Source organism: Rhinatrema bivittatum, chromosome 5 (assembly GCF_901001135.1).
Source record: "Rhinatrema bivittatum chromosome 5, aRhiBiv1.1, whole genome shotgun sequence".
Classification (NCBI taxonomy): domain Eukaryota; kingdom Metazoa; phylum Chordata; class Amphibia; order Gymnophiona; family Rhinatrematidae; genus Rhinatrema; species Rhinatrema bivittatum.
In genome coordinates, this window is record NC_042619.1 from 235,313,591 (window position 1) to 235,329,359 (window position 15,769).

Consider the following 15,769-nt stretch of genomic DNA (forward strand, 5'->3'; position numbering starts at 1 on the left):
CTGCATCCTTGATGGAGCGGACAGGATTGCCAGCAGGTCACAACACTGCCTCATGAATTCTGAGGGCTCTCTACCACCAGATGTCAGCCACATGGTAACAGAAGCGAGCTAAAGAAAGGTCACAAACCTCCTGCTCATCAGCCTTGACCAGGGAGAATAGCCCCATCAGGACCTCACAACTCCCCGAGAGGCTCCTTCTATTTTTTTTCCCCAGTCAGACTGCAGGTTTTGCACTAATTGCCATCTGCTGGAGTCAGAAAATACTGAAGCACTGTAGGTGGCACTCTACATTACATAGCAGTTTCAATAAAACTATATCTGTCTCCATCTGCTGGCAGGGGTACAAAACCCAGGAGTCTGGACTGATCTGGGTCCATACAGGGAACCAAAGTTAAGAGTTGAGCACTGATTTTCAGAACTAGGCACCTAAATTTGAACCCTAAATCTAGGCAAATGAATACCAGGCTTAAATTTAGGATCTTAACTTTTAGATCCCTACATATATGTGAACTTTCAGCTGAAAATGTAAGCTGAATATAGCACCTAAGATAGGAGCCTAGCTTTTTTTTTCAGTAATCGGCCTATATATTATATATATGACAAAGCAGTGAGAATCATACAGCCATACACTAGGCAAAAGTGCTAATCTAGCAATTCTGAGCTGATCACCATATCTAGGATTGGAAAGACCTTTCTATTATTGCTGCTAAACTGGCTACAGATGAACAATGGGGATTTTTTTTTTTTTGCCTTCCCCTAAATTTCCATGTTGAGAGAGCTCTTAGGCAATAAGGAGAAGGTTAGATTTGATGAAACTCTGGTTTTCTTTCAACCTAATCATCAGGCCAATACAGAACGGTGCGCTCAGCCAAGTGCACCGTAGGCTTATACAGTAAGGGGTAATAGTGTGTGAAAAATGTGCGGCCAATCCCCCCCGAAACTAATAGCGCTCATCACATGCAAATGCATGTTGATGAGCCTATTAGGTATTTACCCACAATACAGAAAGCAAAATATGCGGCAAAGCCGCACATTTTACTCAGAAATTGGCGTCCTTTGGCAGGAGTTAATTTCAGACAGCACCGGACAAGTGTACAAGTGTACAGAAAAAACTGCTTTTCTGTACACCCTCCAACTTAATATCATAGCGATATTAAGTCGGAGGCCCCAAAAATAAAAAAATAAAAATCTGCCTGCGGGTTGGAAGACAGACACTCAATTTTGCCGGTGTCTGTGTTCCGAACCCATGGCTGTCAGTGGGTTCGACAACCGACACCGGTAAAATTAAAGTGTCGGCTGTCAGACCCGCTGACAGCTGCCGCTTCCGCCAAAAAGGAGACGCTAGGGACGCACTAGTGTCCCTAGCGCCTCCTTATTAGCTCGGGCCCTAATTTAAATACTGAATCGCGTGCCCAGTAGAGGTGCCTGGGTGCGCGTTGGGAGAGCGGGCGCAGTTTACTGTATGGGCCTGTATGTGATTACTTAACACACAGAGACAAGGACAGTAGCCATTAAAGGTAAACAGGAATTAAAAGGCCCTATAAGCTCTTCTTACTTTTGTGGCTTTAAAGTAGACTGAAGATGATCCTTTCATGGTTCTGAGCAGATCACCCGATCTCTTCTGCAAGTCTTCCTTCCTTATCACTCTCCACAGAAGTGACATGGTATTAACAATCCGAGGCAGTTCTTCCAAAATGGCACTCCTTGCATTCCTCATGTTGGTAGGGTCTGCTAAAAGGGACTAGGAAGGTAGGGAAGTCAAGGAATTTTGTTTTAATAGAACAATTTCCACACATCCATTTATCATATACAACTCTACCAACTCAGACTAACGTTAATGCCATAACTTCTGAGAACAATATTTCCATTTATTGATACAGCTTCTAATAGTTAAATCTAACACAAAAATATATATTAGCTGTTTTATAAATATGAAAACACACTCTTCATTGGTACAGTTGTACTGATTAGGTGCTGAATTGCTAGCAAGTGTCCAAAATTAAAAGTCCAAGGCCTTGGTGTTTTTGACCCTTCGGAGGCTGCAGACTCAGCGGCTCCTACCATTAGTAATAATGCACTATGCAAGTTGGAAATTCCTGGCCTCAGGCACCAAAAGGTTAAGAAAAAGAAGCAACCAGCTTTTGCATTTGTGAAACCAATAGAAATATAACGTTCCCTCAAGCTTATATGGCTGTTCAAGCTAGAATTGTTAAAAGATAGACTTGATTCTTTTTAGGTACTAAAGGAAATACTTATTTTTACACTTTTCAGATTAAAAAAAAAAAAAAAAAAGGTGATGATGATGCATGGCCATAATAAAAAGTGGCACCCACTTATAGCGGTCACAAATACCTATTCTTAGAATTCTTCTCTAAGTCTATCCTTCAGCTGGTTCATGTTGTCTTCTAAATGGGACATGTAACCTGCATGATGGTGGCATTGGGTCCCCAATGACAATCAACACAGCTGCGTCCTCCCCGCTCTCTTATTCTCTTAAGACTCAGAATGGTGACTCAGAAGGAGCTTTTAATTACATTTTAGGCACTATGATGACTTCTAGATGGAAATAAATACCTGAAAATAAAGAGGGTACTTTTATAACAGTCTGTGTGTAGAATACACACGCAGACTTTAGCCCCAATTTTTCAATGCAGACACTTGTGCACAAGTCTTCTTTAAAAATTAGTGAGCACACACATACTCCTGTGTAGTGTCTGCATGCACCTTTAGCTCTGGCTTATGAAAATGGAAAGTATATGCGTAAATGGCTTCCCTGCCCCAATCCTACTCCCTGCCTCTTCCACATGCACAAACCCCTGGACAATTTTCAAAAGCAGATTCACATGCATTAAATTGACAGAGCTCTGACAGACTGCGGAACGCACAAGCTGGGAAAAAAAAAAAAAGAGTAGATAGGATGCACCGGATTACACTAGGGAGATATTCCAGGACTTGGTGAGAGCCAATCTAAAAATGTTGTACAAAAAAGCCTCCCACAAAACTATGATTTCATATCTGGGTACTACAATAGAGTTATGGCCTCTTTTCATATTGTTTTTTTGTGGAACCAAATTGTGAAGTTTATATATGATCTTAACTAGATTTACAATACAATAACAGCCTTAATACCACCTAACAAAGGCCACACTGTCTTATTACTGCAAGCCTACGCTAGCAGGCAGGTGCACAACTGGTCACACTCTCTCCCACAATTCCTGTACATTGTAACTCTGTGAACCTTTCTGATCTGTTTGCAGAACATATGACTATTTTATTAATGCTTGTTCAGCTGTCAGGGAGACTAGCACAAACTGTGAAAACAGTCACTATTAAAGGCGCCTTTCCATTGTTTCCTATCCCATGGTGTGTTTACTGTGCAGCCACATGACACTAAAATCACAAAAAGTACTGTTTGCTCATCCATTTTATAATTTAAAAATTAAAAAGCCCTATTTACAAGCAGAGTACAGCTAATTGATAGGTGAAGGAAGAGCTGCCCCAGAAGGTAAAAAAAGAAAAAAAGCCAGGAAATGTGATGTGTCCCAATGCATTACAGTGCATTGGGACACTTACACCAGGACTTAAGGAATTTTCCGGGTGGTGGGGGCTTTGGCTTTGCACTTTATAATATACCTGAACTTCTTTAATGCAAACCCTGTCGTATGTTACTGCCCATGCAGCTTTGGCAGTAATTAAAAAAAAAAAAGACAAAAATGTATTTTCACTTATCAAATGTATTTACATAAACTAGCACATTAACCTTTTGTTTATTTCTCTACCTCAGACTAATTCTTGTTCTTCTGATGAGTAAATGTGCTTTATAGGCCATCATGGCAGGAAGGCTGCAATTGCTGCAGAGTGGGTTAAGAGTCCTCTGACTTTACTTTCTATTTACAACCCTCTGACCCAATCTGTCCTTCTAACTCTCATCTTCTCTCTTTTCTAAACATAAGATCTATTCCCGGGCTGTAGAAGATTATTTTCTGCTGGGATACCTTCTGCCCTAGGACAGTCACTGGTGCCCAGGGTAAGGGCTGCTTTCCACCCCCGCCTTCCCTTTCAGGCTTGCAGACTGAGTCAAAAGGGAAACCTCAGAATCCCCCTCTCCCTGCCTTGGTGCTCCAGTCACCCTGCTTTCCCAACTCCTTTTAATAGTCCACAGGAATGACCTTCCTGTGTCTCCTCCCCCTAAATCCAGTCACAAGACTGAGCCCTTCTCTCTTATCAATGTGCTGCTCAAGAACAATAACATTGCACTCTACTGAACTGTTATGTAAGAATTTAAAGCATTTCAAACTACACTGGTTCATGTTATTATATAGCTTGTTTCATGCTGATTTACATTGTTTCTACATACCTGAGGTCTGATCACACAGTTTAGAGAGAACATTGATCAAGACAAGTAATGACAACTGAGAATACAGATTTAGGATAGTTGTGGGAGCAGTGGGATGCTAGATCTGAATAAGCAACAGGAACAGAGGGAGACCCATTTCTGTATTGTGAGTATGTTGAGTTTCTGAATCCATGAGCAGTAAATCCAAGTTATTTTGCCCCTTCTGATATAAGTTTTGATACAGAGTGGAGGATCTTGCAACTAAGTTTTACTGATTGTAGTTCATCAGAGTTTTACTTTCTCAAATAACCAATACATGGGAAACATTTTTCACACATTATGTTTGCTGATCACAGTTTTCAAAAAGCCCCAAATGTAGAAGTGATACTTTGTAGATATTTTATTCATACACTAACAAATAAAATGTGATGGATACAAATCCTGTCTAATTAGAGTCTGCAGCAAAACAAAATGCAGATATACCTTTTTTGCAGGTGTAGGATGATCCAGAAGACAAAAATGGCTAATCGTTGTAAGTCCTTCCAGGAGGGTGAGAGGATAATCTGGAGGGATGTTTTCTCTTTTAGATGTCATGCTACCGAAACGGAGCATACCATTAGACACCATTCACACATTACAAGGGCAACACTTGTAACCTCAGATGCTCTTCGTGTGCATAAAGAGCTTTCTTGGCAATATATAAACAATGATGTGCAAATATAACCCTTCCTCTTCTAAGAGCTTCTGTATGGGGCTATAGTTTGGAACAGACAGGAGAATAATCCATTTGTAAGTTGCTAATATGTGATTCTGTCAGAGACAGACAGACAATCTCTCAGTGCCAGCAATAGATGTTTTGAAACTGGATTTAAGGTTTTTTGCTTCATACTTAACATTTAAATGGCATAAGGAAAGCATATTAGATCTGAAGAAGAAATCTCAGCTTAGCAGGCTCATATAATAAAGTTATTTTCTCCCTCTAAAAGCACACAGCATTACATTTTAACACTAAATTTCACCAAGAAGCATTTAACTTAACCTGCTGCTTTAAAGTATTTAAGAATCTCTGTAATAATTAAAATTTCAAAATTATCTATTTCTCCAAAATCCATTTTCCTATTTAGCTTCGTTTACCTATGAATCATTTACTTAAATTTTATTTTTTTGCATTTGCACTTTGTATTCATTCATCTGTTTTCTTCCTTTCATAGTTACAAGCTACATAGTTCAACCTTCCCACAAGCAATCTTGAAATGCATGCCATCCCACTTTCAAAAGCAATCAAGCAAATATGTTTAAAACTCAACGTAGAATGCATTTCAAATCCAGAGCAGGGAGTGGTTAACGAGGATGGTACTGCACAGAGGACAAAAATTAACCTGCACGGAGAATGCCACTAACCTTGCTTCCATCTTCACAGACTCGTTTTCATACTGCTTGACCAGTTCATCCAAGTTCTTACATATCTGAGCGATGAAAGGCGCAACAGCCCATCCTAATGATTTCCTGAAATAAGGTAGGGAAGATGTGACCAAGGCAACCCAGGGAGGGTGCATTCCATAGCCATACTCTGGCCGGAGCGCTCTAATAATGGCCGAGACGAATAATCCCTGGGAAGTTATCGGGTGCGACTGCACATACTGCATGGCATTGATGGACTTCTGGAAATTCAGGGTCTGCTGCCACTCTTTAGAAAGAGCGATCTGGTTCTCCTGCTCCTCGTGCACCTGTCTAAGATGGTGCTCCAGAACAATCAAGACCTGCAGAAGTTTTAGCAGCTCAATCTGAAGAGGATGCTCACTCCAGATTTGATCCTGGCCAAAATTGATAAGGCTTTCTTCAAAAAGGCTTTCTTCAGCATCATTGCTGGCCTTCTCACCCACCACTAGTTCATATTTTTTCTGACTGATGTGCATAGAAGCTGACAAAGAAAGGAGAACAAACTCTTGAACCTTGCATCTTTCTAGCAGGCTGTGGATAAATTCAACATTCTTGCCTTCTGCTGGTTTGGCCATCACTGTGAGTTGAGACATTATTCGGATCAAGACTTCTACGCTCTTGACTTGGACATCTCTGTTGCCAAGCACATCTCTGTGGCTTATCTTCAAATAACAAGAGTAGTAAGACCTTAAGAAGCTCAGGCAGAGATAGATCAGCAGTTCTATCAATAAAGAATGGGGACACATGGTAGGGGACTGCATCTGCAGCTTGCCATAAAAGCTTTGGCCCACAAGGGCTTCCTGGTGACGAGCCAGTAGGTTATAAATTAAATTCAAGTGAGCAGTGGAGCTGGTGTCCATACTAGCCTCTGCCACTGCCTCAATAAATTCCTTGGGGTTTGTTTTAAGCACTGCCTCGAGTACTGAAAAGGCATACAAAACCCTTTTGGAATCATATGGCTGCAGGTACAACAAGATGTGCTTAAACAAAGCCTCTATCATTTCTTGTTTCTCCTTCTGCTGCTTCAGCAGGCGGCTAGTCTGGATTGCCTTCAGTTCCAAATCTGCCTCCTCATCACTTGATAGTGACTCAGAGGCCTGAGTTTTCTCAGAGTCTGTGCGTGCCAGATTCAGCAATGCGCTGGGTCTAGCGACATTGTGGAGGGATAAGCATGCATGTTTCAGATTTCCCTGGTCACTGGCTGTTCTCCCGCAGTTCTCCTCGTTGCTCCTCTCCTGCAAATCAAAGGAAGGTGGAGAGAAGGAAGAAGTGTTTTCACTGTCCCCATGGCCTGTGCTCGTATCTGCTGATTCTGTATGATCACTATTATCCTCGCTGTCTTCTGTGTAATGTGCAGGTTCCGTTAAATGAGAGATGCCTCTGTCTGTAACCCACTCGACATTCAGCTGAAGCTTCTCCGGGTCCTTTTCAACTTCAGCCCAAATAGCTTCCCTGTCCACTGTGGTAATCTGGTTCACTGGAAGGTTTTCAGAACTACTTTCCTGCAACTCATTAGCTCCTACAGACTCTTTCAAATAGGTTCTCTTTCTTCTGAACCAGTGGTTTAAGCTTCCTGGAGAAATCAAGATAGAAAAAAAAAAAAAGATCTCAGACCACAAACTGAACTACTTTCACCAGCTAATCCACTGAGAGATCCAGTGAGGATTTATCTAAAGTGTGATTTAAAACAAAAATGCAAAAATGTTGTAAAAAGGTAAGAAAATTATTCCTTACCTGCTAATTTCCGTTCCTGTAGTACCAAGAATCAGTCCAGACAGTGGGTTATCTCCCCCTTCCAGCAGATGGAGTCAAATAGAACTTTGAAGGATGCTTCCTTATAAGGTAGTGCACCCTCTACTAATCCTCAGTATGGAGTATATCAAAGCAAAGAGGAAAATCAGGATGGATCAAGAACAATAGAATTAAAGTAACAAATAACAGTGTGCAACGGGCACAAAACAGTGTCAAACAACAAACTTGCAGAATGAACCATTAACCAGCCAAAGGAAAACAGGCACTGAAGAACAATTTGAGCAGAGAGGCAATCCCAAACCCAATAAACAGTCAGGGAGGGCGTCTGGACTGATCCTTGGTACTAAAGGATCAAAAATTAGCAGGTAAGGAGTAATTTTCTTTTCCCTGTACGTACCAGGATCAGTCAAGACAGTGGGATGTACCAAAGCTTCCCTACATAGGGTGGGCCCCGGAAAGCCCTGCTCGAATGACCCTAGAGCCAAAGGAGCCAAAAGGTAGGCGACTGTATGTGTAGACGATAATGACGAGCAAAGGTATGTAATGATTTCCAAGTTGCTGCTCGACAAATCTCCTGGAACGAGACAGATTGCATCTCCGCCCAGGAAGCAGCCTGAGCTCGAAGAGAATGGGCCTTGACACCCACCAGAGGTTGTCGGCCCGCTCCAATGTAGGCCACCGAGATCGCCTCCTTCAGCCAACGAGCAATGGTAGTTTTCGACGTCTTGGCCCTCTTCTTCGAACCATGCCAGAGAACAAAAAGATGGTCAGACAAGCGAAAATCATTAGTGACTTCCAGATAGCGAATGAGGATACGCTTGACATCTAGCTTGCGTAGATCCGCCGATCCGTCCGCTGAGAAGGACGGAAGCTCTACCGTCTGATTCAAGTGGAACTCGGAAACCACCTTGGGCAGAAAAGCAAGGAAACTCCCGAATCCGTAAAACGAAGGTAGGGCTCTCTGCACGAGAGTTCTTGAAGCTCCGAGATTCTGCGGGCAGACAGATAGCTACCTGGAAAACCTTCTTGAGAGTGATATCCTTGAGGGTCGCGGAACGCATGGGTTCAAAGGGTGGTCCAACCAAGATTCGGAGAACGAGATTGATACTCCATGAAGGATAATGAGCATGGACCGGGGATTTCACGTGCTTCACCCCCCTGAAGAATCGGATGATATCCAGGTGAGAGGAGAGGGAAGTTCCCTCTCATTGATGAAGTAGAGAGCCTAGGGCAAAGACTTGCACTCTCAGCGAGTTGTTGACCAGACCCTTGTTCAGTCCCGGTTGAAGAAAAATAGGATCTGAGCCACTGAGGTGGTCTGTGGCGACACAGGTATGGAGGCACACCAGTTCTCAAAAACTTTCCATACCCTGATATAGGAGATGAAGGTAGACGTCTTTCTAGCCTTGAGGAGGGTCGAGATAACAGCCTCTGGGTATCCATGCCATATCAGCCGGCGCCTCTCAAAAGCCAGGCCGCAAGACAGAAGCGATCGGCCTGGGCGAAAGATACCGGACCCTGATGCAGCAAGCGTGGAAGGTGAATCAGACGAAGAGGTCCGTCCACTGCGAGGTTGATCAAGTCTGCAAACCACAGACGACGGGGCTATTCTATCACCACTAGCATTACTGGACCCTTGTGGGACTCTATTCTCCAGAGCACCTTGCCCACTAGAGGCCAAGAGGGAAACACGTAGAGAAGAACGTGACGGGGCCACGGGTGGACTAAGGCATCCACTCCCTCTGTGCTGTACTCTCTTCTGCAACTGAAGAACCGAGCTGCCTTGGCATTCCGGGAGGTTGCCATTAGATCCAGATAGGGGGTCCCCCATCTGTGGAACAGGAGATTCACCGCCTCCTCTGAGAGTTCCCACTCTCCGGGATCTAGATGTTGACGACTGAGAACGTCGGCTTGAATGTTGTCTATGCCTGCGATGTGGGAAGCCGCTAGGAGGGAGAGATGAATCTCCGCCCACACCATCAACCTGTCTGTCTCCCGAGAGACATGCCGGCTCCTCGTGCCCCCTTGGCGATTGATGTAGGCCACAGTGGTCGCATTGTTTGAGAATATTCGGACTGCGCGATGATGGACGAGAGGTAGGAAGCGTTTCAATGCTAGATGCAGTGCTCTGGTCTCCAAGCGATTTATCGGCCAAGTTGCTTGAGACAGCATCCACTTCCCTTGCGCAGAACTCATCTGACACACCGCTCCCCAGCCAGAGAGACTGGCGTCCGTCGTGAAGATTACCCATTTCAGGATGTCCAAAGGAACACCCTGGAGAAGATGAGACAGGTTGAACCACCACGAGAGACTGTCCTTGGCTCCCTGTGGGAGAGGAAGGATGGCTTGGAAGTCCTGAGACATCGGCTTCCAGCGTGAGAGCAAGGCGCGCTGTAAGGGACGCATATGTGCAAACGCCCAGGGGACCAGATCGATGGTGGAAGCCATGGATCCCAGGACCTGGAGGTAATCCCACGCCGTTGGAAGCGAGAGACCGATGAATCGCTGTATCTGAGCTATGAGTGTGTGAGCCCTGTCCGGGGGCAGAGACACCTTGCCCAGCGCTGTGTCGAAATGCACCACCAGGAAGTCCAGAGACTGAGATGGAGAAAGGCTGCTCTTGGCAAAGTTGACAACCCAACTGAGGGAGTGCCTTGTTGATCGCCCGGTGGCACTGGGCAGAGGACTTTGCCCGAATGAGCCAGTCATCCAGGTATGGGTGCACCAAGACTCCCTCCCTCCGGAGAGCAGCAGCTACTACTATCATCATCTTCGTGAAGGTTCGAGGAGCGGTCGCAAGACCAAAGGGTAGAGCCTGGAACTGGAAATGCTGTCCCAGAATCTTGAAATGCAGAAAACGCTGATGCGCTTGGAGGATGGGAATGTGTAGATAAGCTTCCATCAGATCCAGGGAGGCCAAAAATTCTCCGGAGTGTACCGCCGCTATCACAGAGCGCAAGGTTTCCATCCGAAAGTGGGGAATCTTGAGGGCCCTGTTGACTATCTTGAGATCCAAGATCGGGCGGAAGGAACCTTCCTTCTTGGGGACTACAAAGTATACTGAATAATGTCCCCGGCCTACTTCCAGGGGGGGGGACTGGACGAATCGCTCCGAGAGCCAGAAGCCTGTCGAGTGTCTGCCGTACTATGAGTTGTTTCTGAACTGGGCCACATGGAGAGAAGAGGAACCTGTCTCTTAGCGGCCGAGCAAATTCTAATGCATAGCCAGGTCTTAGAATATCCAGGACCCACTGATCTGACGTGATATTGACCCACTCCTCATAGAAAAGGAAGATACATCCCCCTATCCTGGGGATCGGGGAGTGGGCCAGCATAGCTTCATTGTGAAGACTTGGAGGACATCCCCTGGGCCGGACCAGAGCGGGGCTGTCTTGGGGCACGAAAGGACTGAGTCCAGGATTGAGATTGAGAGGACGGCTGACGAGGAGCTGCAGTCCTTGCCTAGCGGAAACAACACTGATTCCGGAATCGGCTTCTAGTGGAATTAAAAGACCTAGAAGAACGAGGGCAATCCTCTGGCAGTTTGTGTACCTTATTCTCTCCGAGGGACTTGATAATCTGGTCCAGATCCTCTCCAAATAGCAGCTTGCCCTTGAAGGGTAGAGATCCCAGCTGCGACTAGGAAGAAGAATCCGCCGACCAGTTGCGAAGCCAGAGGAGGCGTCTAGCCAAGACTGCAGGGACCATAGAGCTGGCCAATACTCTCAGAATGTCATATAAAGCGTCTGCGCCATATGCTATGACGGCCTCCAGGTGGTCTGCCTGAAGTGCTTTCTCAGGAGGCAACTCCTGAGAGCTGAGCAGCTGTTGAAGCCAGCAGAGGCCTGCATGCTGAGCGAAGGAACTACAAATGGCCACCTGGACCCCCAGGGCGGACACCTCGAAAACTCTCTTAAGATAAACTTCCAGCTTTCAAGCTTGAAGATCTCGCAAGGCTGCACCACCCATTACTGGAAAGGTAGTTCTTTTTGTCACTGCTGAGACTGCAGAATCTACTTTGGGAACCTTAAGAAGCTCCAGGAAATCATCCGGGAGAGGATATAGCTTATCCATGGCTCTGCCGACCTTGAGGGAGGTCTCCGGAGAATCCCATTCTCTGGATAACAGTTGAAGGAACGTGGGATGGGAAGGAAAGGACCTACACAGCGGACATAGACCAGCCAGAAGGGGGTCCCCGTTCTTCGCTGGTGGATTAGGCTCAGGCGGGTCCTGAGGGGCCTCAATGTCCAATTCCTGTAGGATATGTGGAATGAGGGAGTCCAGCTCATCCCTCTGAAAGATCCGCAGAACTCTAGGATCATCCCCTTCCAATTGAGCCGTAGTTGAAGGTTCATCCGGATCTGGGTCCTGCTGAGGAACAGACCCCCCAAGAGGGGTGTACCAAACGGACCCTCGGAGCGCTTGAGGTGGTCGGAGGTACCCCTGGTCCCGGGACCACTGACCCTTGGGCACTCCCCACAGTCTGGGCATGTCCCAAGACCTCAGTGGAATCAGCCATTCTGGGTACCTTAGGAGGAGGTCCCGCCAAAAATTCCTGGTGCTGGCCCATTCTGGCCAGGTAAGCATTGTGAAGCAGGAGAACAAAATCCGTGGAAAACGGAAGTGGCCCCGATGGAGGAAGAGTGGGAAGGTCCTCTGACAGAGGAAAAGGCTCCAGAGGTGGAATGGGTGTCAAAACCAGCGGCTGAGATGAAAAAGGAGCGTCCTGCTCTTCTCCTGTTAGCGCCGAGCAGCAGAGTCTGGAGACAAAATGGCTGCCGTTCCCGCGGTCAGCAGGATCGGGGCCGGCCCCTGAGCGTCGAGGCGCGCCAGAAGACGAGAATCAGAGCGGCCCAGCGGTTGAGAGGGTCCCTCCCCACCAGGGAGACAAGCTGTGCAAATCCCCTCGCGGGAGAGCCTCAACCCGGGCTCTCCACAAGCGCAGCACCTGGACGAACGAAGCATGGGGAACCCCGACGGAACCGCGAGGGAACCAGCTGTTCTTAACGCGAGAAACAGGCAAGGTTTAAAGCTGCGGGAAGCGGGAAACACCTCCGCTTCAGCCTGTTTTTCCTCACGCTCACCAGGTTCGTGGCTGTAAGAAGCGGGTAATAGCCTCCGCTTCAGTCCTGCTCCCTCTCTATTCCTCAGCGACCCACAGATAGAGGCACAGAGGAATAACGCCTCTCTGTGCTGGCTGCCCCGAGGAAAACGGCGTCTCAGGGGCACCCCGGAGAGAGGAAATAACCTGTCAAAAGGAAATAAAAACAAACTTACCCCGACAACAGAGATGGGAGGGGTGGAGAGAGCTGCAAATAGTACTGCCTGCAAGCAATAGAATGCTCCCACTAAAACAGGAGCGGATGCTACAGGAAAGCTCTCCAAATAATTCCCTCAGAAAATTAAAAAAAAATAATTTTTTTTAAAATTAGACTTGATCCATTCAAAAGAAAGGAAAGCTGAGGAAAATAGAGAAAATTCCTAAAACAGCTTTCTAGTCATCTCAGTGGGGAATGAAAGCCACCACTGTCATCTGCTGGAGTCAAGAGAATACAGAGGATTAGTAGAAGGTGCACTACCTTATAAGGAAGCATCCTTCAAAGTTCTATTTGACTCCATCTGCTGGAAGGGGGAGATAAATCCACTGTCTGGACTGATCCTGGTACGTACAGGGAATTCTAATTATCCCTTTCTCGAAGTGACAGCCTCTGTGGTAGAGGGTCCAACAATCAATGTATTTGTTCTAGACATCCTCAGCTGATCACACATGAACTTGGGATGCTTCGGCATCATAGGCTCTCTTTATGCAGTCCTATTACTATTGATAGCCCTCAGACAAGTTTTATATGACATTTCCCTAGTGCTGAATGTATGCAGTGCTAAATACTGCTTCACACCCACTGCTTCACACCCACACCAGTTTTATTTATTGCTTTAATTCCTCCACCTCCTGCTCTTTGTATACTCCTCCTTGTTCGCCCTCCCTGTTCATTGTAATTTCTGCCTTTAAAGTTACATTGTAAACCGGTATGATGTATGCATACTAATACCGGTATATAAAAGTTTTTAAATAAATAAATAAATAAATAAATAAATAAATTCTCTCTCTCTAGATATATTTATAAGGTGATACCTTTTCATTGGACCAACTTGACTAGCTTTCAAGAGCTAACACTCTCTTCTTCAGGTCAGAATCCAAATTCATTTGAATCTGCGCTAGCTTCAGTCCCAGCTAGTCTGTGGCAAAGCCAGGGTTTGTGCTCCGACGTGGACTCCCAACTCTGTGCGTTGTCCACTAAACCATGCCACTTCGCTATGCTTTCTCATGATTATATACTGTATATAATTTTAATTTGTTAACCTTTACCTCTGCGCATTCAAGTGGACTAACACCGTAGCCAAACTACTGCTTCAAGAAGACTGTTTTCTCACATACACAAACTCTGTGGCCTTTTTTTTTTTTTTTTTAAATAATTTACATTTAATTTTGGGGGATATGGGGATTTAGCTTCTTATACTCCATTTTCTTCCCTTAGCTGCTCTAAGGGAAGAATTACAGGTTCCTTGTGGGCCAAGGATTGGAAAAACCCCTCCCCCATCAGCTGAACCCCTCTGTCTGTTTTGCCCGCCTGCATGACTGGCCCATACAGTGCTGGTCTTTCACTCCTTCCTGGTCTGGAGAGCAACCCTTTTTCAATAAGCCTGCACCTTTTGCAATCTTAATGCAGAAGGTGGGGGGAGGGGAATGTGGCTGGGTGGTGAATTGGTCACATGGCTAAGCCACCATATTGTCTTTCCACAAAAAACCCTCCTACCTGTTGAGTTTTTCTGTTTGATGCAGTGAATGGATGTGCGCTGTGTCTTTGGATGGAGCAGAAGCAGCAGCACTGGCTCCAGGATTCGTGCAACATCATTGAGCGAGAGTGCCCGTACCAGCCAGCCCTGCGCTGCCGCACCAATGGCACCATCTGTGCAATTCAGGCTGTCCAGTACCACAAACAGAGACCTGCACACAGGACACCAGACCATTAGCAGCAAAATGATTGCACTCTTCGATGCTTCCAGTTCACGGTTTATATAACAGCACACACAGAAAGAGCACATGCGCCCCAGATAGGAAAACAAGGGCTTTATTCTGCCTAAGCTCAACGTGACAGGGTCCCTCAGGAATCATAATGCTGTAAGCTCTGCAGAGTAATCCCTGGGATACTGGAAATATTCGGAAAACTTTACTCAAATTTGCCCAAGTGTTTCACTTCTGTAGGTTTCTGATTTTCTCACATATGGCCAGATTTGCTAAGCATTTCCCCCATAGACACAGAATGGAAGAAAAGCCTTAGTAAATCAAGCCCTCAGAGCTAGGATTCCTTCTAGCTGCCTCAAATCTTTGCTGAATCTGAAGAAAGGAGAAGAAAATCAAGGTTTTAAAAATGAACAGATTTATTATCACCATGTGCTTGGTGCTAAAATTTTTAATACACTTGACTTCTGGGCATATTACACTGAGAATAGGTAACAGAATAGGAGGGAGGAAGAGTGGCCTAGAGGCTACAGCAATGGACTGACAACCAGGGAAATGTCTTCACCCACTGACCCTTCCTTGCAACCTTGAACAAGTTGCTTTATTTCCTGCTGTCTCTGGTACCCACTTAAAGGTGAATTTTCAAAACGGTACAAGCATAAACGCTATTTGCATACTCAGTATTTTAAAGAAGTTGAAAATAAAAACACATTTTCAATTTCATGCGCACAAAAACTTGTGCAAAAAAGGGGCGATCTAGGGGCATTCAAGGACAGGGCCAACACTTACACAAGCAAGCTGTTATTTTAAAAGATGCACACACATTCTTTTTTCTAATTTACTTGTGTATTTTTACATCTGCTAATTATCTGGTATAACAGAAATTAAATATGTTAATGGTGTAGTATTGACTGGGTGGGAATTTTGGGAGAATTGGGAAGGGGGGCGTTCAGGCCACAGAACCAGGAAGTTCTCACTGACCTGGAGAAGGATGGGCAAACTGGTAAACTCCTTGGTAAAAAACTGGTAATTTCCTTGGCACGCAAATGTTTTAAAATTGGCCGACTTACGTGGTAAATCAGAAATTACATAAGTCCTACTTTACTTTTGTGCGTATGTTTTTAAAAGTCGATGCATTGCATGTATTCATATGTAAGCCTACTCATGTGAGTACAGTGCAGGGTAGGGATATTTTATAAAATATTTTATAAAATGGTATG

At 45.3% G+C, this 15,769-nt stretch overlaps 1 protein-coding gene across 8 annotated transcripts in view; it reads right to left on the reverse strand.

Annotated features, from left to right (window-relative positions):
• DOP1B (DOP1 leucine zipper like protein B) overlaps positions 1-15,769 on the reverse strand; it is a 299,309-nt gene that overhangs the window by 91,458 nt on the left and 192,082 nt on the right. For all 8 annotated transcript variants that reach the window (XM_029603491.1, XM_029603487.1, XM_029603486.1 and 5 more), the window contains 4 exons: positions 14,344-14,534; positions 5,738-7,349; positions 4,820-4,931; positions 1,556-1,741 (listed from right to left, as the gene is read on the reverse strand). In XM_029603491.1, the coding sequence (XP_029459351.1) occupies positions 1,556-1,741; positions 4,820-4,931; positions 5,738-7,349; positions 14,344-14,534 (2,101 nt within the window). The remainder of the gene's footprint in view (positions 1-1,555; positions 1,742-4,819; positions 4,932-5,737; positions 7,350-14,343; positions 14,535-15,769) is intronic.